Here is a 24,524-nt window from a genome sequence, read left to right on the forward strand (position 1 = left end):
CAGAAGAAGTGGAGAGGTTCTCCTATGGTTTCAATGTTGCCACATTCCACTTGGCTTGACTCCTGCCTTTCTTGTCTCTTCCAGGTAGACTGTGGGTAAGCTGGATTCAGGAGGCTGTTCATGCTTCTTTGAATAACATTGTTTGCCTTGAAGAGGAAAGTAGCATACCTCCTGAAGAACCCTACATGAACTCAGCCATTCCTGACCACTTTCCATCTAGTTTCCAATATCTCTTTTCTGATGAAGTTTGTAGTGTAGGTAATGGGGGAAGTGTTGCCCAGAAGGAGTTTGTATGTAACCTGAAGCTCATTCTGGACACCTAGTTTCTTCTGAAACAGCAGATGGAAGTTTTGGCAGGAGGGTCTTTGATGGCTACATCAGCTGATAGTGGAATTGTTTAAGTATTTCTACTAGAAGAAATCTTTGCCACCCCATGGTGGAACCAGCCATGATTAATGTGATTGCTAATCATAGAAGGAACTTCTTAAAGTACTTGCTTCAAAAGAAAGAAAAGGAGAGTTAAAAGACTGACATTTCTCCTGAGTAGCTGGAGATTATTTAAAACCACCACGAAAGAGGCTTAGATAAAATTACATCAAATATTAATCAGATAATGTTGCTAACAAGCTCAAGAAAATGCCAAAGCTCTTAATGAACAGAATAAAGGGGAAAAAGGAATCCTACCTTAATCTGCTGTTAAGAATGAATTAGAACAGGAATATAAATTAACTATAAGAATTATCACCTGGTGCTAGAATAATTGCAATTTGCAAATGGAATATTTCTTCTGCCAGCCTACAGGGAGCCGGACTCCAGCACTTTAGTAAAAAGGAAAAACACACTGCAATCCAAGACTGTAAATGTCAAAGCTGGAAGGATTATATTGATTTATCCACTACCTATTGTGACAGATGGTGCCCTTCAAATCCCTTTGTCAACTTTGCACAAGTCTTTATTCCATAGTCACGGGGGCTTACAATTTTCTTTCCAGTAGTCATTTGAACCCTAAATATTCATGGGAGTCTTAAATATCAATATTTAAAAAGATCCTGCAACATAGAGTACCTCTTGAAAGCAAGAGGGCCTTAAACTCTACTCTCAACAACTCCCAGAAGCAGAGAGATAGAAAGACAGAGGGGGGGGGAGGGAGAGACACAGAGAGAGAGAGAAATGAGAGAGGGAGACAGAAACAGAGAGAGAGAGATGAGGAGGAAGGAAAAGAGAGGGAGAGGAGTGGGAGAAGGAGAAAGAGAGAGGCAGAGAGAGATATATGAGAGAGGGAGACAGAAACACACACAGAGATGAGAGAGACAGAGACAGATGAGAGGGGAAGGGAAAGAGAGAGAGGGAGAGAAGAGGGTGTTAGATACCCCCCCCACCACTGAGAGAGGTTTCCACCAAGGTCCTCTGTTCCACTGGGAACAGAGGTTGAATCCCATTGGCTAAGAGGTCTGACAGATCCCTTTAAAAGGGGATGCTGCCCAACCATTCCTCAGCCAGATGTTTACTTGACTTGCAATAAAGAGCTGTTGTTTACTGAAGCCTTTTGTGTCTCCTTTACCCGATCTAACACTGGTGATGAGGATGGGATGGGAAGGCAACTAGGCAAACAAAGAGAGCGAAGCCTTGTAAGTACTTCCAGCCCGGAGCATTCTGTGAGGCATCAGACAAGCCATCCTGGAACAACAAGAGAGAACTGGAATGGCTATGCACACCCCACCAACCCAGCTACCGAACACTGGGAATCGTACATGCTACGATTCGAGTTTTCTTGGAAGCGAACGATCTCACGGGCGTTCCAGAAGCCCCCCAAAAGAACTTGTTCCTCGGTTACTGTGGCCGGGAAGTGTTCAAGAGGGTGAAAAACCTCTCGGAACTGACCCCCCCACTACAAGCAGTGTCCTGGTCCGCACTACAACAAACACTGAAGACCCACTACTTCTAACCAGTTAGATTGTTCCATCCTAGAGGGGAGGGGTGTTAGATATTCCCCTCCCCCACTGACAGAGGTTTCCACCAAGGTCCTCTTTTCCTGTGGGAAGAGAGGTTTAATCCCATTGGTCAAAGGGTCTGACAGATCCCTTTAAAAGGTGATGCTGCCCGATCATTCCTCAGCCGGATGTTTACTTGACTTGCAATAAAGAGCTGTTGTTACTGAAGCCGTTTGTGCGAGAAGAAGACACACACACACAGAGATGAGAGAGACAGAGACATAGAGATAAGAGAGAGGGGAAGGGAAAAAGAGGGAGAGGAGAGGGAGAAGGAGGAGAAAGAGAGACAGACAGAGAGAGGGAGACAGAAACGCACACAGAGAGCTGGGAGAGACAGAGAGATGAGAGAGAGAGAAGGGAAAGAGAGGGAGAAGGAGAAAGAGATACACACACACACACACACACATACACACATACACACAGAGGGAGACAGAAACCCACAGAGAGATATGAGAGAGACAGAGAGATAAGGGGAAGGGAAAGAGATGGAGAGGGAGAGAGGGGGATCATGCATATGTGTAAGTTGATCTGGTTAAATACAGTATATAATCAAAGCACTCACTCTCATTGCCAACACCTCATCAAAGATTACTAAAACTGGAGATTTTCACTCCACCTTCCAACAAAAGGCTGAACAGATGGAGAAGCCTATAAAGGAGGATATTGGTAGCTCAGAGCTGAAATGAGGGGCCCTTGGTTGTTTTCTTGGAGGCATTTCATTACCCAAACTAGGTAACATCATCAGGGCTGTGCAGTGCAGTGCAGCACTGACAATTTTACCTACGGTAATTTAGACAACGAAACCTCTGCATGAAAGCAACCAAGCTCAGAGACCACTCAAATGGAGAGTCTTCAAGAAGAACATGAAGCCTTCATCCTCAATGTTGCTGTAGCAGTAAGAGCTGGCCGGGCTGAATATCTATTGTGTATGTACAGCAATGTATTGTCATGCAACACCTCAGCTTAGGAGCAGCTGCTGCAGTGAGCCAGACAGCTTGGAAGGCTGAATTTTCAGTCTCAGCTCGCGAGTCACCAGATGGGTATGAAAGAAAGCCACTCTTCCCTCCTCCCCCTGGCTCCACCCACTCCCGGGCACTAAGCAACAAGAAAACACACACGGGATTTGTTCAAAGCTGCAAAAGAACTTTCAGGTAGGCTCCCTACACACTTTTTTGTTGAGTTTCCTCCCTCCCTCCTACAGCAAAAAAAAACCCCTTCCATATCACCTCCTTCACGCTTACTGCCTCCTTCATAAGCTACTGCATGAAGCCCTCTGGATTTCCACTCATATCTTTTCCCATCTTTAGAATCCCTTTAGTTCTGCCTGGCCCAGCTTTTCCACTGCTGAGCTTGAGTCCCACAGAAAGTAGAAAAGGATTTCTGCATGAGGTGGAGCCTTAGGCTGATCTGGCCTCCCGAGGTGGTTGGAGCACATGCCCTTGTCCTTCCTTTCTCTGAAGGTAATCTCGGTCAAGTTTCCTCTCTCTGCTTTCTCTTGTAGGAAGTGTCCCACCCCCAAGGAATGAAATATTTTGGGAAACATTAAAAAGCAGGATAAAATCTTTACTTTAAAGGGAGAAATAAAAAAAATATTAAGGGAGGCAGAAGCCAGCCCCAGTTTCCCTCCCCCAAGCAGAAACTGAGGAGGCCAGCTTTTAGAAATGCAGATTGGGTAGTCCGTTCAGAAAAACGGAGTCAAGACAGAAACTCAGATAAGCAACAAACAAAAGGTTGACAAAATTAGCTCAGACAAGCACCTAGGATTTGCATTTCCCCTTTTGCCTGTAGAACTGTGATGGCGAACCTATAGCTCATGTGCCAGAGGTGGCACACAGAGCCCTCGCTGCTCCACGTCAGATCTCCGTGGTGTTTCTTTCGGTTTCTCTGCAAATGACAAAACAAAACTCACGAAAGAAAAAAATCTTGCCTCCTGCGGCGGGGTTGGGATGCCCTCCTTCCCATCAGCCCACTGGTCTTCAGGTTTCTGCTGTGCATGCACACATGTTTGCACATGCATGCATGCATGTTTGTGCATGCATGCATTCGCACCTTTCAGTTTGGGCATGCACATGGACACAGTTTGGGCATTTGATGGATAAAAGGTTTGCCATCACTGCTATAGAGCCAGCCATGACCCCATAGGAATCTAACAACAGCCAATAGAATATTAAAGGACATGTTCTTGCATAGGAACAGGAACCTCAAATGCAAAGCCCAAAGAAGGTATAAAACCCACCCACTCTCAATTCTATTTTGTCAGCTGCCCAGAATCACATGTGGTTGGTGGTTCTGCTTCCTCAATAAAGAGACCCTTTCTTTCCAGGCAGCCTCCATGTTGTTTGCAGCATTTTTCTCCCAGCTTGGAACTGAACCGGATGCATTTTAGTTCCAAAACTCTCTTGACCTTCAGACAATGTCCATTTGCTTTCCAGCTCTCCAGTGATGGCTCCGAAGCCCCGAAAGAAAAAGAAAGCACAGCCAGCCGGGTCCAAGCTCACAGCTTCAAAGGCCGCTCTCAAGGACACTGTGAAACCCATGCCAGACAATGCCTTGCCTCTGCCAGTACAACAGGAATATGAGAACATCTGCCGAAACCTGGAGGATTTGAGATGGAGGAGGGCACAGCTGAGGGCACAACATGATTTCCTCCAGCAAGAGGCACAAGATCTCCAGAATGAGAGCCGGGAGTTTTCCGGCTACCTAGCCAAGCGAGCCCGTAGGCGCCAAGGTCTAGTGGTTTCTCTAAGCGAAGAGAACCAGGAGTTGCTGCACCAAATCCAGAAGCAGCACCATGAAGTAATTGCCCATTCCCAGGAGCAAGAGGCCGCCCTGCGGGAACAGCTGTTCCGGAAGGAAGCTGAGCTGGCCCGCCTCAGCTCTGAATTGGAGGGGTTGCACGAGGTCCAAGCCCTGAGAGAAAAGCAGACATCCCACATTGAGGAGCTGAAGAAGGAGTTGGAGGCTGCGCAGAAGCAGCATACACAGCACCTGGATGCAGCCAAGATACGAGCCTTGAAAGAGAAGATGGCCCAGGAACAGGTGGCAGGGAAGGAAGTGGAGGGCTTGGCTCAGCAGGTGGAGCAGTTGGCCTTGAGGTGCCTGCAGGAGCACAGCCAGACAGTCTGCCAGCAGAATAAGGAGCTGAAGACGGAGCTGCACCAGCTGGTCCAGCGAGTCCAGAAGCTGCAGGAGCACAAGCAGCGGCTGCAGAAACAAATGGAGCAGCTATGGCGGGAGCATGGCTGTTTGCAGGACTTGGCCCAGCTGCGTGGTCGGTTGAGTGGTAGAGGCTCAGGCCTTGCGCTGCAGGAGGAATGAAATGCAATGGTCAGAGAAACTGTATTCAGCCAAGACAGCCAACTAGAACACTTGAACACTTAACAGATGGACTGGCACAGCATTGATTAGTTGGTGTGGTTCAGCGGTGGGATTCAAACATTTTTACTACCGGTTATGTGGGGGTGGCTTGGCTTGGTGGGCGTGGCATGGGAAGGATACTGTAAAATCACCATTCTCTCCCCATTCCAGGGGAAGGTTACTGCAAAATCCCCATTTCCTCCTGATCAACTGGGACTCAGAAGGCAGAGAAAAGATGGGGGCAGGGCCAGTCACAGGTGGTCTGGTTTACCAGTTCTCCGAACTACTCAAAATTTCCGCTACCGGTTCTCCAGAACTGGTCAGAACCTGCTGAATGCCACCTCTGTTGTGGTTTGGATTATTTTTGGAAGGAGGAATTAGTTTATAAATCCCTTGAAGTAATCCACTTAGAAAGTGGCCAAAATGTGAATTGTTGAAAAGACTGTATGACTTAATGGGCAAAGAACTTTGGTTGCAATATAATGCTTGATCAATAGGAGGAGATGTGGGCAAATGAAGTTCATGTTGAACTACAATCTGAAAGAAAACTGTTTTAAAATGATGTATCATTGGTACTTAATGCCTGAGAAATGGTAAAAGATGTGTTTAAAAAAAATCAAATGCACGTTGGAAATGTATTTGTAAAAAGGGTACTTTCTACCATCTTTGGTAGACTGTGAAATATTGAGATCAAATCTTTGTTTTAATTCAGAAGATTCTTAAAACAAATGTAAAACTGAAACCAGAAGTCTTTTGGTTTGCTGGAAAAAGAACTTGGAGGGGTGGGGGTGGAATTTTGTTGCTATGTATATTCACAGCAGCAAGACTTTTATTTGCACAAAGATGGAAAGGTCTATCAATTCCAACAATGAAAGGACAAATGGTAAATAAGTGATGGAGTTGAGATGGTAAAATTAGATTATATTAGACTAGACTAGACTATATTAGCAGTTGGAAGGGACTTTAGAGGTCTTCTAGTCCAACCCCCTGCTCAGGCAGGAAACATTATACCATTTCAGACAAATGGTTGTCCAATCTCTTTAAAACTTCCAGTGCTGGAGAATTCACAACTTCTGGAGGCAAGTTGTTCCACCGATTACCATATTTTTCTGAGTATAAGATGCACCTTTTTCCTCAAAAAAGAGGCTGAAAATCTGGGTGCGTCTTATACACCGAATACAGCATTTTTTGCCTCCTGAAGCCCCACCCCTTCACCAAAATGGCCGTGCATACCCTTATGGAGGCTTTCAGAGAGCTCTTGGGGGCTGGGGAGGGCAGAAATGAGAGAAAAATGGACTGTTTTTGCCCCCCCCGCCCCCAGCAGCACTCTGTAAGCCTCCATAAGGCTATGCATGCAATTTTTTTGACGGAAAATGGGTCCCTACCTATCTTTTGTATTTTTCTCTCTCTCTCCCTCTACCTACCTACCTACCTACCTACCTACCTACCTACCTACGTACCTACCTACCCTCCCACCCTCCCTCCCTATCTACTGTATTTCTCTCCCTCTCTCTCTATTTCTCTCTCTATCCCGCTACCTACCTACCTACCTACACTCTCTCTCCCTCCCTCCTGTATTTCTCTATTTCTCTTTCTCTCTCTCTCCCTCCCTCCCTCCCTCCCTACTGTATTTCTCTCTCTTTCTCTCCCTCTCTCTCCCTCCCTACCTACTTTTTTAAAAAATTGTCTCTTCAAAACCTTGGTGCGTCTTATACTCCGATGCGTCTTATACTCCAAAAATATGGTAATTGTTGTCAGGAAATTTCTCCTTAGTTCTAGGTTGCTTGTCTCCTTGATTAGTTTCCATCCATTGCTTCTTGTCCTGTCCTCAGGTGCTTTGGAGAATAGCTTGACTTCCTCTTATTTGTGGCAAACACTGAGATATTGGAACACTGCTATCATGTCTCCCCTAGTCTTTCTCTTCATTAAACTAGACATACCCAGTTCCTGCAACCGTTCTTCATGTTTTAGCCTCCAGTCCCCTAATCATCTTTGTTGTCTTTTCTGCACTCTTTCTAGAGTCTCAACATCTTTTTTACATCGTGGTGACCAAAAGGGGAGGCAATTGACTACTTTAATTAAAAAGAATAATTTGTCTAGTTTTGTTTCCATTTAGAAACTACTTCTGGACTTTACTCTCAAAACAAAAAAAATATCCTCAAATTTATCTCTTCGATACAGTTGGCGGATCATTTCTCTTCATCTCCCATGTCAAATAGTATACATGCAAATATCTCAGTTTCAGAAACCTGCCCTCCAAAAGTGTCTCAGCTGCTATTAAGTCAATAAAAACTAGAAAATGCATTGACAGAGCATACAGTTTGGGGTATCCACCTTTGCCTTTCCAAATGTAGCATATTTGGCCAATTGACGAGAGGTTGTACTATACAAACTTTTAAAAAATGGATTCATTCAGAGATCAAGCTAAGCATGTGTGAATATGAGTGGGAATCAATTTCTTCTTTCCAATCATCATAGGAGTCATTTTTTAAAATGGAATTCTTCTGAGTATTGACACTGATTCATGCAGCCTGCATACACTGATAGATTTAATAGCTCTCTTTTTCGATCATTTAGTGTTTAACTTGTTCATTTATTTTATGTTGTCTGGTTATTTTCTTTTCCCGAGGCTAATAAAATGTTAATATGAACCAATTGGGCTTGACTGACTACTTTGCCCAAGAGAATTTGTCCTACTGCATGACTATAGTTTCACATTGCCAGTGAAAGGCTCGGTATACAAAGGGAAGGACAGGTTAATATATAATCCATGGAGGCTGAGGGATAAAGCCGAAATAGCAGTCCAGTTGGGGACTGTTTTACAGAAAGGGGAAAGTAAGGTCAGACCTGAGTGAGGTTAATGCTTTCATTACATTTTAACCATCCCAAACGACAACCTTCCCAATGCCCACATGTTTTGGAACTCCTTACCCTGAGGCTCAATCTGCAAGCAGTCCTAAATAAAAACCTCTTAAGAGTTACAACGGTCTGTCAGAGAAATAATCCCATTGTATGCTCCCTTGAGACGTTTTATTAGCATTACTACATATGACAGATTTTATTTTCCTGGGTTACAAGATCACCACAGATGGGGACTGTAGCTAAGAAATTAAAAGATGCTTGCTCCTGGGGAGGAAAGCTATGGCAAATGTAGACAGCATGCTAAAAAGCAGAGACATCGCACTGCCAACAAAAGTGCATATAGTCAAGGTTGTGGTTTTCCCAGTTGTGATGTATGGCTGTGAAAGTTGGACCATAAGAAAGTCTGAGCACCAAAGAATTGAGCCCTTTGAGCTATGGTGCTGGAGAAGACTCCTGCGAGTCCCTTGGACTGCAAGGAGATCAAACTGGTCAGTCCTAGAGGAGATCAACCCTGACTGCTCTTTTGAAGGCCAGATCCTGAAGAGGAAACTCAAATACTTTGGCCACCTAATGAGGAGGGACTCACTGGAGAAGAGCCTAATGCTGGGAAAGTTTGAGGGCAAAAGAAGAAGGGGTCGAGAATGAGGTGGCTGGATGGAGTCATCGAAGCAGTCGGTGCGAGTTTAAATGGACTCCGGGGGATGGTAGAGGACAGGAAGACCTGCAGGAATGTTGTCCATAGTGTCGCGATGGGTTAGACACATCTTCGTAACTAACAGCAACATATGACCACAATGGAGCCTGCCAATTAAGGTTGCAGGTTGTATTGATTAACTGAAGTGCTTGCATGATTGCCTCACTTTATGACCCTGCTTTTGTTATTGGGGTCGTTAAACAACTGTGCAGGTTGTTAGGCGGAGCATGGGGTGCCTCAGTGGTGGGGAAAATCCAGGGAGGCTTAGTGCATCTTCCCCCTTGACACAGGGCCTGCTTCCAAAATGGCGCCCACTTTCAGGTTGGCACCACAGCTTCCATATAGGAAGGTCATGCTGTAGATTGGCTGCTTCCCGAAGGAGATCTATAGGGAAAATGACTGAGCCATGTTAAGAGCGATGGGGAGGAGGGTGTGGGACCCGGTGAGGTGGGAAGAGAAAGGAGTTCCTAAAAAGGCTTAGTCAATTAATTATTCAGAAAATACTTTTGCACAATACAAGGGGACTTAATTTAGCCACAAGCAAGGCCAGATCGATTTAAGTTCAATGTAATCGCTCACTAGATGAGTCCAGCCCATTTGTGCAGGTTCTCCATGCTTGTGTTAAATTCATTGAAAGGAATTCAGTTCTTCTTTGCTTTTTATTATATAGTAATGGTAAATGATAATTTTGAGACAAAAAAACACACATAACCAGAGTGATTAATAATTTTATTTTCTATGTGGTATAATATTTCATAAGCATATGTTGCAAACTTAATCCTATGCAAGCACTTGGCTCAGTATGTAACAGTATATAACAGATCTTGTTTTACTGCAACTAGACTGGAACAGTGGAATTTCAGGAAAGTCTTCTTAGTCATGCTGTTGACAGTTTCTTCTCCCAGACTCTCTACTCTCCATCTTCACTGAACTTGCAAGAGGTGAATTCAAGCCAAGAATTTCTTCCCTTTCCTGTTTCCTGTGATTAAGAAACATGTACTTCTTATTTCCAAGTGACAAAATTATTAGCTGCAGTCACTTTTACAGTTCTTTAAGAAGAAAATGTGGGCTGATTGCTATGGAAAAATCTTGTATCTGATCCAATTTATTGATATCTGTTTCTTAGGGAAGATGGAAAATCCTACCCCACCCACTCCTTTCCAAGATGGGTCTCTTTTCAGCATTTGGAATTGCAGATGCTGAAACATTACAAAGCAGGGGGAAAAGCCTCAAATAGTTGAAATCAGGATTTGGGAAGCAATTTGAGATCAACTGACCCCCCAAGTCCTGTCCCTGCTAAATTTGTACATATTACATTTGAGAACTTGAATACATTTTCTCCTGTAGCATGCAATGGAATGACTCTGAAAGACTTGGGAAAACTTCTATGGCCAGATTTCATCTAGGACAGCATTTTTCAATCTTGGCAATTTTAAGAGGGGTGGACTTCCAACTCCCAAAATTCTTCAGCCAGCAAATCCCTATCTCTTAAAGTAACTAGCAGGACTATTAGTAGTTCGATTTCACTCCTCAAACCAATCCCTTCTCTCAAGACATGGCATTCAGCAGGTTCTGACCAGTTCTGAAGAACCGGTAGCAGAAATTTTGAGTAGTTCGGAGAACTGGTAAATACCTCTGACTGGCTCCGCCCGGTGGTGGAATTCAATTTTTTTTACTACCGGTTCTGTGGGCATGGCTTTGTGGGCATGTTGTGGCTTTGTAGGTGTGGTAGGGGAAGGACACTACAAATCCCCATACCCTCTCCACCCCACTAACCTGCTTTCCAGCTCCGTTCTCCTGTTCAGGACAACAAAAGAAGATCAGCTGGGAGGCAGCAGGGGCAGGGCCAGCCTATTTGCTGGTTCTCCGAACTACTCAAAATTTCTGCTACCAGTTCTCCCGAACCTGTCAGAATTGGCTGAATACCATCTCTGGTTCCACCCCCATCTATTCTCCTGAGTCCCAGCTGATCAAGAGGAAATGGGGATTTTGCAGTAACCTTACCCTGGAGTGGGGAGGCAATGGAGATTTTACAATATTCTTCCCTTGCCACGCCCACCAAGCCACGCCCACAGAACCGATAGTAAAAAATTGAATCCCACCACTACTCTCTCGCCTCCCCCCCCAAGTTTTGCTAAGTACATGCTCTTTAGGTATAAGATACTCCTGCTGTACCTGTCCTGCAATGCAGAAATCCCTGCAAGAAGCTATTTCTTCCCCCTTCTGTGACTGTATTTCAAAGGGAGAGAATCCTCTTCTTCCAGGCTCCTAGTTTCACAGTCTGCCATCTTAGAGTGGCTGACTTTGACCCCCTGCCGTTGGTTCTGATCTGGTCCTAGCCTTGGTGACTTCTTTGCAGTGGCGCTTCGTAGCTTCTTCTTACGGCTCCGACTGGAGACGTGCTTCTTGCGCTGCCTTTTTTGCTCAGCCTCCTTTTGCTGCAGCTTCACCAGTTTTTCAAAGCTCTTAGTTGGGTTTGTGTTATCAAACCAGTCCTGAGGGGAAGAGGCACAATACAAATGCTGGGGCTCATGGACACTGATGACTTTGATTCTCAGCACAGGAAAATGTTTGAACCCTTGTCCCGTCCCCCTCCCCAATAATAGGCAGGAAAATAGGCCTAAAACCATGGACTTTGTGTAAACACACACACAGGTCCATGCTTTTGAGACCAGCTCCTCACCTCAGAGTGCACTGTGTTTATGTGGTATTTCACCCCACTCTCAGACACAAACTCCTTCTCACAAATCAAGCACTTGTACTTCCCCGCCACAAACTCACCCTGTTAATTAAGGAAAGACAAAATCATTAGCATTCCTAGCAATGACAGTGAACATTTAAGGAAAAGAAGTGAGAAATTTTATTCTGGGGAATTTTGTAATATTGTGGCTTTCCTCTGGCTCAGGGGTCTCCAATTTTGGCAACTTTAAGACTTGTGGACTTCAACTCCCAGAGTTCTGGGACTTGAAGTCCAAAAGTCTTAAAAGTGTGCCAAGGTTGGAGACTCCTGCTCTGGATCATGCTGAACACATCTAAAACATTATAACCTTTTCCTATTCATGGAAAAATCAGAATGAAACGGCTGGGAGGAAAAACAAAATGTTCTTCTGTCCTCAAAAATAATGTTTTCCACAAACTACCATATTTTTCAGAGTATAAGACGCACCGGAATATAAGACACACCAAGATTTTAAAGAGGCAAATTAGAAAGAAGTTTTTGCACTGCAGACCTCCCAAAAACTGTCAGGTTTTTGTGAAAACAAGCCAGTTTTTTTGTCAAAAAATAAAGGCCGTACATAGCTCTTAGGCAGCTTGTAGAATGCTTCTGGGGACTGGGGGCAAAACTGAGCAAAAAACAGCCAGTTTTTCATTCATTTCTGCCCTCCCCAGCCCCCAGGAGCACTCTGGAAGCCTCCTAAAGGCTATGTACAGCCATTTTGGTGAAGGGGGCGGGGGTTCGGGAGGCCAAAAATGCTGTATTCAGTGTATAAGACGCACCCAGATTTTCAGCCTCTTTTTTGAGGGAAAAAAGGTGTGTCTTATACTTTGAAAAATACAGTAAGTGAGGAAGCCATGCTGATATCACTTAAGGGGGCAAAGTCTTACATACAAAATATGAATCTTTTGGAGAGGACAGATCTGGCAGAAAATACGTTGGAATTGACCGTATGCCTAATTTCCCCGGCTTCCTAGGGCTTTTCTTGGTAACAACTGAGAAGGCCTCCACACAGCCATAAACTGATACATACCAGGGTGCAATTGCCCAGATGGGCCTTAAGACCAGAGATGCTGCCGTAGACACACTCACAACCCTTGGGAGAAACAAAAACAAGAAACAAGGTCACTATGTAAAGGTCAAGTGACTGAAGCTGATAATTATGAGGAGAAAAGGATTTCACACAAGCTATAACAACCATTCATCAGTTGGTGTGCTTTTGGGAAAGAGGCTTTCCTTTGTGCCTATAGAGGATATATGACAGAAAGAGATATATCAAAGATTCAAAGATCTGCAGACTATGCAACAAACTCAAAGGAGGACTTCACAGATGGGTCTTATATATTGGGCCAGTTTGGAAATAGGATGAAACTGTCCCATTGAATCAGTTAACCAGGACCACATTTCCAAAGAAATTGCGATGGGGAAAAGCACTAGCTTTAACTGCAAGCCATACTCCCTGCTCACCAAATCCAATCTTACCTGGTGGGGGCTATAGTTACCTGGTTGGGGCAATGGACCCGCCTGTAGGTCTTTATTTCTGACCTCCACTTGCACAGAACCTCCTGGCTCACAGCAGGCATCCCAGGTCGAGTATATTTGAGCTGAGATAGGAGAACAGAACAAAAGCAAAAACTAGAGTTCAGGGGCTGGCACAGTCATCTCTGTATATTCTTTTTAAATTTCTACCTACAGTGTTCGAGCCAATCATCCCCTCTTAAAAGAGCTTTGATATCAGGTAAGATCAATGCCTTATCAAGCACACAGCGTATATTCAGGCAGACAACTCTCAATTTGCAGCAACTCTACTTATTAGTGTTAAGTTAGGGTTTGAAAAATCTGACATAAAAGACAAACTGTTAGCAAGGCTAAAGCCAACTGGAATGGGCTATTGATCACATGTCAAGGATGCCCAACTTGTAAAAAGACCCTGGGTAATTTACAATTCTAAAAAAATACATTCCAAAAAATCATGACAAAATCACATGAAGAACTTCCAATTTCCTGTATAAAAGGGACAGATAGCTGCTGGTTCCCAGAGTCTTGGGAACGATGCACGAAGTCGTTCCAATGACAAATTCTAATCATAAACGTTACATCAAGATATAGAAGAGCTGCTTTTGTACATATAATTTAAACAAAGCCTGCCTTGCACTAACTCTGGGTTGATTTAATAATTTAACAATCTTCCAGATGCTTCTATTTAGTTCAGGTCTAGTTCCCGAGGATTATACAGCTAATCCATAGTGCCTGTTTGCTTCTCTCCATGTATGCAACATTCCAAGAAGGATGTAAATAAATCAGCTTGGATACCCAGTCATGAACAAAGACTTGGGATTATTTCATAATCTCAAAAACAGGGCAAATTATACCTCAAGAACTGCAAATGTCCCTCTCATCCTAGAATGGCTCAATCATTGTCTGAAGGAATAAGAAAAGGTAGCTCTTCCCAGAACTTTATATACAATCATAGCTAGTAACAGAACTGTTGCCATGGATCAGAGGTGGTATTCAGCCAGTTCTGACTGAATCTCCAGAACTGGTAGTGGAAATTTTGAGTAGTTCGGAGAACCGGCAATACCACCTCTGGCTGGCTCCACCCCCATCTATTTGCTGCCTCCTAAGTCCCAGCTGATCAGCTGGGTCTTATTCTGTTGCCTTGCACAGAAGAATGGAGCTGGAAAGCAGGTTAGTGAGGTGGGAAGGGAATGGAGAATTTACAGTATCCTTGCCCTGGAGTGGGGTGGAAACAGAGATTTTTTTTTGCAGTAAATCCTTCCCCTGGAGTGGGGTGGGAAGGGAATGGGGATTTTGCAATATCCTTCCCCTCCATGCCAACCAAGCCCTACGGTGCCCACAGAATCTGCAGTAAATTTTTTTGAATTTCACCATTGCCATGGATGCTCCACTGATCTGAAATTACAAAACTGCAATAAAACTACATGCCCCAAGCACCAATTTGCTTCTCCCAAACAGTTAGAATTTTTACTTGTGGTATTTTAGTTGCTTAGCTACACAGACCTTGGACATTTCCCTCTTTATAAAACATGCAACTCTTGTACCTTCCGATCATCAGGAACAAGATCCTGCAAGACCTTCCTCTTTGGCCACTCTTTGACAAGTTCTTCATTAGCCAATTCATGCAGGTAGTAGGCAGCCACCTTAGCCGACTTCCTCTGGATTCGGCCTATGCTGCTTGATTCCATGCTTGGGTCCTTCAGAGGAGTCGTCCTGCTGTCTTCATGGAGAAATGACACCTGACAGGAAAAGCCAAGGTAACATTTTTTTCCAGTCACTTCCTGTTTACACAATTCAAAGACTTGGGAAGAGAATCGAACAATAAGAATTGATTCTTATTATAGAGCAGGGGTGGTAAACACATGGCCTATGGGCCGGAGGTGTCACGCATAGGCCATGCCTACCCCAGCTCCACGAAGAGAGAAAAAAAGGCAGGATATGTCATGTGACATGGCGAGTTTGGCACCCGTGTTATAGAATCAGAAATATTATGACACAAGAGCATTTCTGAATATTGCCGTGGGCCTTGGCTTTTTTCTCCCCATGCCACAATTATCTTGTGCCCTAGTATGGCCTTTTTAGGAAAAAAAAAGGACTTGAAATTGACCCGTGAAGGTAAGGATGCTCGGAAGCTTATCTGTTCCCCCAGCCATTCTCCCCAGGTTCAGTACTCAAAGAACTCACAGGTCCATGCTCAGATTTCAAGTGGTAAACAAGGCCTGCCTTGGACCGATATGCTTTATTGCAGTGATGGCATTTTAAGGCCATCTTCTCCAGTTCGGCAGCCGCTTTGCCACATTTCTGTGTGTGGTAGAGATACCCCATTATGCTGGTGAAGCTGCCTGTACAGCCCTGTAGAAGCAGGTAGAGAAAAACAGTGGTCAGTTCCTGAGTCCCAAGACAGAGAGAGAGAAAACAATAGATGCATTATTTTTTTCCTTACCTATGGCCAGAAATCCAGAAAACAAGCCTAATCCACCAGCCCACCACTCCCCAAGGCAAAGGTCCTCTTCTTGGGACTTGGGAAAGTGCATTTGAGCTGTAAAGATGTCCCTCAACCTTAGTATAGCTGAAGCTCACCTCTCTTGTGCACTTGAGCTTCCCCATGCGCTTCAGGACTCTCCGCAAACACTCTCGCTCGCTCTGCTTATCCAACTGGCTGGCTTCCTTCCTAATCGGCTGCATAAAAGCAGAGAAGAGAAAGACTAACCCAAGGCTATTATTTCCAACAAATCAAAGGAAGTTTACCTTACAAAGAACAAGCAAGACAGGCAATGGAAGTTTAAAATCCTGCACATCAATCAGAGGAGGACCTTGGATCTCAGTCCGTTCTCCCCAATGGGCTCCATGAGGAATTTCTTGTTTTTCAGTGCTGCTGAGGCAGGGGACCTGACAGGGGTTTCTGAGCAAAGCACTAAGCTATTATTTTAGCAATGCAACACGTTGTTGCAGAAGGGTCACACCCGATTCCCAAGTGCTAGATAGCCTAAATGTTCAAGCGGACTACTCTGGGAGCCCCAAGGTCCTTCCTAGACAAGGCTTTTTATGGACATATATACTTTGCACCATACCAGGCTGTTGTGATCTGCCATGATGTGATACTTCATCCCTGCAAGAGATCGCAGCTGTTTCCCACAGTGCTGACATGTGAACATCTCCTAGGAACAGAAAGTGTTGAGAGGGCCAAGAGTTTAAGCTGCAATGGTTATGTGCTACCCCAGCTCTCCCTCCATTCAATAGTACTGAACGATGTCCGGTCTTAGCGTTCTAGAATATCCTCATTCGAATCTAGACAATCTAGGGGTGTTTCACCTAAAGCACTTTTCTTGCATACATGTGTACATTTTTAAAAAATGGATTTCAAACTAAACTAAAAGGCAAATACAACTCAATAAAGAAACAGTACAAAAAAAGGGGGGGGGATTCTGGTCTTACAATAATTACATTGTTGAACTAATGATGTCTGACCATGGGATATTCATTCACTATGCAGCAACAATAAAATATAATTTCACTTTGGAGAAATTTTAAATATTTAAGGAAGAATTATTTAAAATAAAGCTGATCTATTCTAAAACTGGAAATAAGCACTCAAAATGAAAGCACTTTTGGATCTCTTCTGCATGAGGAAATACATATTTGGTATTTTTTAGTTTGATGAAAGATCAATAAAGGGGAAGGGGCATGTAGAAATACATATAAAATTAAAATTTGAATAATATTATCTCATTCTGACCATTTCACTGTCTATAAGCTGGTGTGCCCTAACTAGAACTTCAAAAGACAAAGGAAACAGGGTTTGGGATGTGTGAGGGAAATAACTGTCTGATCACCCAGACTAAAGATGGCATGTTGGAGTAGCTGGCCCTTCTATGGATGTCCTAACAGAATTCACAGGGGCTACGTTTCCCATCTCCTCACCTGGTGGCAATTTGCCATGTGCTTTTTCAATCCTTCCACCGTCTTCCTCACTACACATCGGCAGATTGGGCAAGTGACACGACCCTTGTCCAGAATCTCCAAGTACCACTGCTCTTCTAAGCTTCCTGCCAGAGCACAGGATGGTGATGATTCAACATTTTAATCTTCTCTGTAGGTAACCCAACTGGGCCTTCCTTTTGAAGAGCGACAAGGTCAGAACAGACCCACCAAAATGGCAGGGTTAAAGCACCTCCAGCACAATCAAAATGGTGTGTGGGTGGGTGGGTGGGGGTAATTCAGTTTAGAGAAGTGGCAAGTAAAGAGGGGGATAAGGATACAAAATCAGGCAAGGCAGTAGACTGGGCGATCGAGGACAGGCAAAGGAAGCATATATTCATTATGCTTGAATGGGCTACTTCCTGGATTAGAGGCAGAGTACTTCTACATTCCAGCCACTGCAGAGGAACAAAGTTCATGCGCTGCTTATGGAAGCAGAGCCAATGAGTTTTGGATGATCTTGGAAGTGATCTAGATCAAACCTTGATGAATACAGGATCCAACTTATAGCATTCTTAATAGACAGCCAACCAGTTTTTGTCAAATAATTTCCAGCAAGACAACCCAGTATCTCCCAATGTGTTCCTCTATCAAACAAGAATTTGGTAAAGCATTATTGGACTCAATATGTCTTTTGTCTAAGTCAGCTACAAGGTGCTTAGAAGTGAGGCTATTCTCTCAGAAAGATTTGGGCTGCAATTTGCTATGGAGAGGGAGAGCTGAGATGGCGCAGTGGTTAGGGTGCAGTACTGCAGGCCATTTCAGCTGACTGTTATCTGCAGTTCAGCGGTTCTAAACTTACCGGCTCAAGGTTGACTCAGCCTTCCATCCTTCCGAGGTGGATGAAATGAAGACCCAGACTGTGGGGGCAATATGCTGACTCTGTAAACCGCTTAGAGAGGGCTGAAAGCCCTATGAAGCGGTCTATAAGTCTAACTGCTATTGCTATTGCTAAGTTGTAATGAACATCAGAGAAATTTGTATTGGCTCCATGTGCGTCTCTGGGGTGCTTAGATCTGGGCCATGGGGCCACCCTGAAACAGCAAAGGACCGGCCTGTGGTGCCTCTACCAGTGAAAACTGTGTACGCGGCCCTCCCGAGCTCCGTTTTCGGCTGCAACAGTCTTTGCAACCCTCTGTCAGTGGAAACAGAGCTCAGGAGGGTCGCGCTTTTTCTGGCAGAGTGCTTGGGCCATCACAGGTGGCCCAACATGAGTGATGTTGAGCTGCCCCACCTCCAAGGTCAAACATAACCCTGATGTGGCCCTCAATGAAATCAAGTTTGATACCCCTGCTCTAAGGGCATCTTTCTTTCCAAAATAAAATTGCTTTGCCATTATCTGCAAAAATAGCTTTTTCTGAAAATGTCTCAAAGGTGTTTTTTTTTTTTTTTGAATGGCAACTGGACTTCCTTGCTTTTTCTTGAAGATGTTTCACTTCTCTGAGAAGCTTCTTCAGTCCAAACTGGGAAAAGAAGGATTTATACTCCTTTCCATCAGCCAGTTGCTAACACCCTGAGAGTCACTGAAATCACTTGGGGGTTAACCTGTGTTTCCAGAGTACCTGAATCAGAGTGCAAATGAGTGTGGGACCATCTTGGGACTGCCGAAAGGACTGTGCTGTAAATAAGATATTTTGTTTCCCCAGTGTACAATTCTGCACATGCCTCACTGCATTACACTGCATATACCACACTGCGCTGGGTGTTTTGTCTTTGGAGTGGACCACCTCTTTTCTCGAAGCAAAAGGAAAAAGAGAAAGAACAAAAACACATCAACGAAGCACTCAAAACCTGTGGCTATCCCAACTGGGCCTTTGTCAAATCCACAAAAAGATGCAGTAGGAGCACTTTCACTAGAGAGAGAGAAGCAACGTTTCTCATTCCATTCCACTGAAGGAGCATCGTAAATCCTTCCTTCCCCATCAGTTAGCTAGAACTGAAGAAGCTTCTTGGAGGTGAAATGAAATGTCTTTAAGAAAAATCAAGAAAGTCCAGTTGCTGTTTGAAAAAAAAAAGCTCCTTTGGGACAACCATGACTTGGATGACAGAGAAGCTCCATGGACCTTTGAAAAGCACTAGGTAGGATTCTCTCCTTATCGCTTTCTGTAGGTGTCTCTAGTATTGCATTTATATAGATACTATTACTAAGTCTAAATCCATTATAGTTATCCTTTGTTTGGCTGCACATGTAAAATGTCAAGTCTGCTTTTTAAATTCTACTGGAAAACAGAAAGATGTATGAGCCCTTTCCGATACTGTTAAGTTCTAAATTCTGATACCTCTTAACTGTTATTTCTGCAATGCTCATATATGCTTTCTTACAATATTTTTTTTATGGGATTCTGCATCTTACCTGTCGCATATGTTGATGGTTCTGACTTTCTAGAGCACTTTTTAGACTTTGGACTAGGTTGTTTTCCCACCGACTGTCTTTTTCCTGGGAGAAAGGCAAGCAAGTGTGAGATTTTTCATTTACACCTGAGAAAAGCTCACCTAAATACTGAAGATCCTCAAACTGGCATTAGGGAAAGATCGAAGAAAAAGCAAAAGTAGCATCCAGAGAGACTGGATCAACTGAGAATCCATCAAAGGAAATAAATATATGTGGTGTCTATGCCAAACAGAAAATGGGGGATACTCTACTCACCAGAAACTTTTTGCTTCTTTTTGGGAAGTTGTTTGTAGTCTTCTTCATCATCTTGTTCCATCTTATGCTTTGCCTTGGAGTGGGAATCACCGGCTTGGGAGAGATACCAAGATAGCTTTTTAAGTTTATAGATTTTAAAAAGCAAATATAAGTTCAAGACATATGCAACTATAGCCTAAATCAGTGATGGTGAACCTTTTTGTAAGGGTGTGCCAAAATTGTCCGTGCGCGTGCCCACAGCCACAATGGAATGCACCCCACCCACCTGTGCACGACTCCTGCCCTGCACATGCATGCACAACCCCGCCCCTACGTGGAGAGGAGTTTTAGCCCTCCCCAGGCTCCGGAGGCTTTCCTGAAGCCTGGGGAGGGCGAAAATGGCCTCTCCCAGCCCTCTGGAAGGCTGAAAATCAGTTGGCCGGCATGCTCATGCGCGCCGGAGCTGACGGCTCGCGTGCCAGCAAATATGGCTCCACATGCAACACATGCCATAGATTCGCCATCACAGGCCTAGATGATTTTGTGTAGATGTGTTCCTTCAAGTCAATGTTGACTTTTGTTGACTTCTTGGACTAGTCCCTATAAATTCCTTGGCAATATTTTTAGAAGGGTCTGGTCACTTCCTCCTTTGCTAACGACTGAAAAAAGTGACTAGCTCAAAATCATCAAGGTGGCATCATGCCCAAGATGGGCATAGAATTTACAAAGCTAACCCTAACTTCATCCATTATACTAAACCAACTATCCTAATAATGTAATCTAATCTAATCCTAATAAAAATATCAAATAATATTTACATTTTCTAGTTGTTTATCCAGTCTCTCAAAGTAAGACTAACTACAAAGTGGCTATTCAAAATGCCAAGAAGAAACAATCTTATTGTTCAAGTTCATGAGTTCAAGTTTGGATCAATTAGTTAGCCAGCTAAAGTATCCATCGCTGCAGTTACATTGTAAATACATTTTTTAAGGCACAGACAGTTTTCTTTTGCTTCCTTTCCGTTTATAATCAGACTCTGGCACATAATTAAATTTAAGTTTAAAATTGCTAAATTAAAAAGAAGCAGTGACAGAATATGTCATTTGCACTCATAGACAAAGGATGCTACAGCATCTGTTTCTACATGGGACTGTTATATGAATATGATTTGAACAAATTCTTAGAAACTTACAACTCTCTAATCAAGAGAGAGCTAGAAAACATCATATATTCCAAATGGAGAAATGTTTTTCTAATTCTAAGGAGAGAGACACTAAATATATTTGTTACACTATTATTATTATTATTATTATTATTATTATTATTATTATACAATTGTATCACAGCGGCCAGTTGTTTCGCTGGATTTGGCATTGGTTACTAGTCGGGCCCCACCCAGGGGCCTAGGACGTCGTAACGTATTTTCGTAATATGCATGCAGATCCAAGCAGTGCGGCTTTTTGCATTTGACTGATGGTGATTTTGTCAATTTTTAACTGTTTTAAATGTAATTCCAGTGCTTTTGGAATAGCACCCAGTGTGCCAATTACCACTGGAATTACCACTGCTGGTTTGTGCCATAGTTGTTGAATTTCGATTTTTAAGTCCTGGTATCTTGCGATTTTTTCATGTTCCTTCTCGGCGACCCTGCTATCACCTGGTATTGCGATGTCTATGATTGTGACCTTATTTTTCTCAACCAGTGTGATGTCAGGTGTATTATACGCCAGTATTTTGTCGGTTTGTATACGGAAATTCCACAAGATCTTGACCATCTGATTTTCAGTGACTTTTTCAGGCTGATGTTCCCACCAGTTTGTTGCTGTTTTAATATTATAATTTTTGCACAAATTCCAATGGATCATTTGTGCTTTATTATTATCATCATTATCATCATCATCATCATCATCATCATCATCATTCACTTATGGTTCTAATTTACCACCAGATTTCCCCAAAGATTCCCAATGGTTTACAATATATCCAATAAAAACATAAAACTAGTACACAATATACACAAATAAATAAAATCCATAAGCTCCATTATGCCCACACAATTAAATTTTGTTCGTCTTCAAAACTCATCCATACCTTTCTTCTCCTCTTCCATAACAGCCTTGACAGAAGGCTTCATCCCTTTCATCTCAAATCAGTACCTAGCCCATGAATGGCTTCATTATGTCCAAGGCCTGTCCCTTTAATTGCTGGCTCTGAGAAGAGGAGAAAGCATCACTATTCATATAGTACCTCATCAAGCCACATATAAATCTGTCAGATGCCATTTGCACATGCTAAGCTTCATTGCTTTTAATATTGGGTCTGCTTTTTTGTGTGTGTTCTATTGAGTAAGTGAACTAAGACCATGAGGTCCACTTGTGATTCAATTTATCATGCAAGCTCAGAAAATGGTTTAATTCAATGACCAGTAAAACATTGCAGCCAAAGTGTCGAAACAACTTCAGGTGATAATCAGTATGTTTATTATTGGAAAGAGCATATAAGCAGAAATGATAAGTAGTTGAGTTCTCCAATCCTTTACTGAGTTCCATGATGACTTCAAAAAACCTTTCCATAGTGCCTCCCTCCCCCAAATGAAACAACCGATTTCTAACGAAGTAGCACCTTGAATTGGAGTTGAAGTTAAATAAATGCAGTTCCTTCAGAACTGATTATTGATGTAATCCTTGAATTTAGAGAGGCCTTTTAACCAGTCCCATCCCCTATTCAACAGACATAAAGCATCTGGTTGCATGTAGATTTTAACTGTTACCATTTTACAGATTTTTTTTAAACAATGTATTTTATTGGCAATTTTGGAAAGGCATTGGAACCTGAGCTTTGGTAGCCATAAACTGATTGATTTCATTAGCTATGCTTTTTCTAAATTTTTACTGTACAAAGGCATGTAATTATTGGTTATATTAAGTTTTAATTATTTGTCAACTGGATACATCTTGTGTACCTGAAAGGCAAGCTATGAAAGTTATCATTATGAACAGAGGAAGGTAGACTCAGCCTAGCATCCTTCCAAGGTCGGTAAAATGAGGACCCAGATTGTTGCAGGGGGAGGGGGGGGGCAATATGTTGACTCTGTAAACCGCTTAGAGAGGACTATAAAGCACTATGAAGCGGTATATAAGTCTAAGTGATTTTGATTACATCAAATGAAAGCATTCCTAACAGATAGCTCTCCAGTCTCCGCTTGAACATATCCAATGATTACTCCATTTATTCTATGCCAGTGTTTCTCAACCTTGGCAGCTTGAAGATGGGTGGACTTCAACTCCCAGAATCCCCCTGCCAGGCTAGCTGGTGGGAGAATTCTGGGAGTTGGAAGTCCACCCACCTTCAAGCTGCCGAGGTTGAGAAACAATGTTCTACGCACATTACCTAAAATTTCAAGAGTTACACTTGATAGAACTACTTTGATGCACTGGTTCATGCATCAGGATGGAAATGGGAAGACCATGAATTTTAATTCCACCCCAGGCACAAAACCGTCTGGAGTAACCTTAGGTCAGTCACATTCTCTGAGCCCTAGGAAAGAAGCACAGGTAGTCCTCGACTTACAAACACAACTGAGCTCCAAATTTCTGTTGCTAAGTGAGACGTTTGTTAAGTGAGTTTTGCCCCATTTTATCACCCTTCTTGCCACACTTGTTAAGCGAATCACTCCCGTTCATACATTAGTAATCCCTGGTTGTTAAGTGAACCTGGCTTCCCCATCAACTTTGCCTGTCAGGAGGTCACAAAAGGCCATCACATGTCCCTGGGACACTGCAACCGTCATAAATACGAACCAGGTGCCGAGCACCTGAGTTTTGATCACACGATCCAACTGCAAAAAGTCGGAACTGTGACAAACGGTCCTGAGTCATGTCTCCCGGTGCCGGTGTCCCTTTGAACGGCCACTAAACGAGGGGTTGTAAGTAGAGGACGACCTGTGATGCCAAACCACTTCCGGAAAAACCTTCCCACAAAAAACCTGCATGTGGGGCACCAGGAATGTCAGGAGGGGCGTGCATAAGCGCACCAGCGTGCCTACCGTCCCTGTCCTACCGTCCCCATTTATTTGAACCCATTTCCTGTGTTCTTATTGACGTTTATTCTTATCCCTCTCACCTTGTACATGAGTGACGAACTAAATAAATACAGAAATAAAAATCAAAAAACCGACCCGAAGCCACAAAATAACGCAGAGTAAACAATACGTTTATAGACCCCCCTCGAAGCTGCCGAAATCTAACAGGAGGCTAATAAATTCAGTTAAAAAAAACACAAGGCGGAAACCGTACAAACGCGCCCAGCGAGCCGTCCGTAACCGAAGCGGGAAAGCACCGCGGAAAACCCGACGGTTCCCAGGGCAGAGCGAGTGGGCGGCCGGCTACGACGACGCAATCTCCGCTCCAAAAGGGCCACGAGCCTCGCTCTCCAACGAACCCCCTCGGTTAGAAGGCGACGGCGAAGCTCAGACCTCTTTTTCCGGCAGCCGCCCGTATGACTCACCTTTGCGACAGGTTGTTTTTTCCCCCCCTGCGCGGCGGCGATCCGGCGCGGGATCTCGAGATCAAGGAAATAATGGGGATCTTAAGCTAGAGAAGCCACGCAAAAAGGAGGAGGTCCTTCAAGCAGCCCCCAGCCCGACCGACTCCTCCCACTCCCAGCCTCGGAGGAAGCGGAAAGAGGAGAGGCGATTGTTTCCCCTTCCTGGTTGCCTAGGTGACGCAAAGTTTTATTACGCAAGCGCCGCTTTGCACCCTCCGCCCCCCTTTCATTCTCGCT

The 24,524-nt window shown here is 43.7% G+C and overlaps 2 protein-coding genes across 2 annotated transcripts; one reads left to right on the forward strand and one right to left on the reverse strand.

The window, feature by feature from the left end:
* The first annotated feature begins 4,433 nt into the window (after positions 1–4,433).
* On the forward strand, positions 4,434–5,309 carry LOC116507768 (golgin subfamily A member 6-like protein 22). Its single transcript, XM_032216097.1, has one exon. The coding sequence runs from the start codon at positions 4,434–4,436 to the stop codon at positions 5,307–5,309; it is 876 nt and encodes a 291-aa protein (XP_032071988.1).
* Positions 5,310–9,616: 4,307 nt separating this feature from the next.
* On the reverse strand, positions 9,617–24,413 carry ZNF512 (zinc finger protein 512). The gene is made up of 14 exons (XM_032215495.1): positions 24,249–24,413; positions 21,834–21,952; positions 19,764–19,856; positions 19,470–19,553; positions 17,060–17,184; positions 16,210–16,296; positions 15,719–15,817; positions 15,323–15,490; positions 14,683–14,877; positions 13,123–13,224; positions 12,654–12,716; positions 11,588–11,686; positions 11,080–11,399; positions 9,617–9,883 (listed from the first exon to the last, which is right to left on the reverse strand). The coding sequence occupies exons 2-13, from the start codon at positions 21,883–21,885 to the stop codon at positions 11,112–11,114; spliced, it is 1,455 nt and encodes a 484-aa protein (XP_032071386.1). The 5' UTR covers positions 21,886–21,952; positions 24,249–24,413; the 3' UTR covers positions 9,617–9,883; positions 11,080–11,111.
* Positions 24,414–24,524: the final 111 nt, after the last annotated feature.

The sequence above is a fragment of the Thamnophis elegans genome, chromosome 4 (assembly GCF_009769535.1).
Source record: "Thamnophis elegans isolate rThaEle1 chromosome 4, rThaEle1.pri, whole genome shotgun sequence".
Classification (NCBI taxonomy): Eukaryota; Metazoa; Chordata; class Lepidosauria; order Squamata; family Colubridae; genus Thamnophis; species Thamnophis elegans.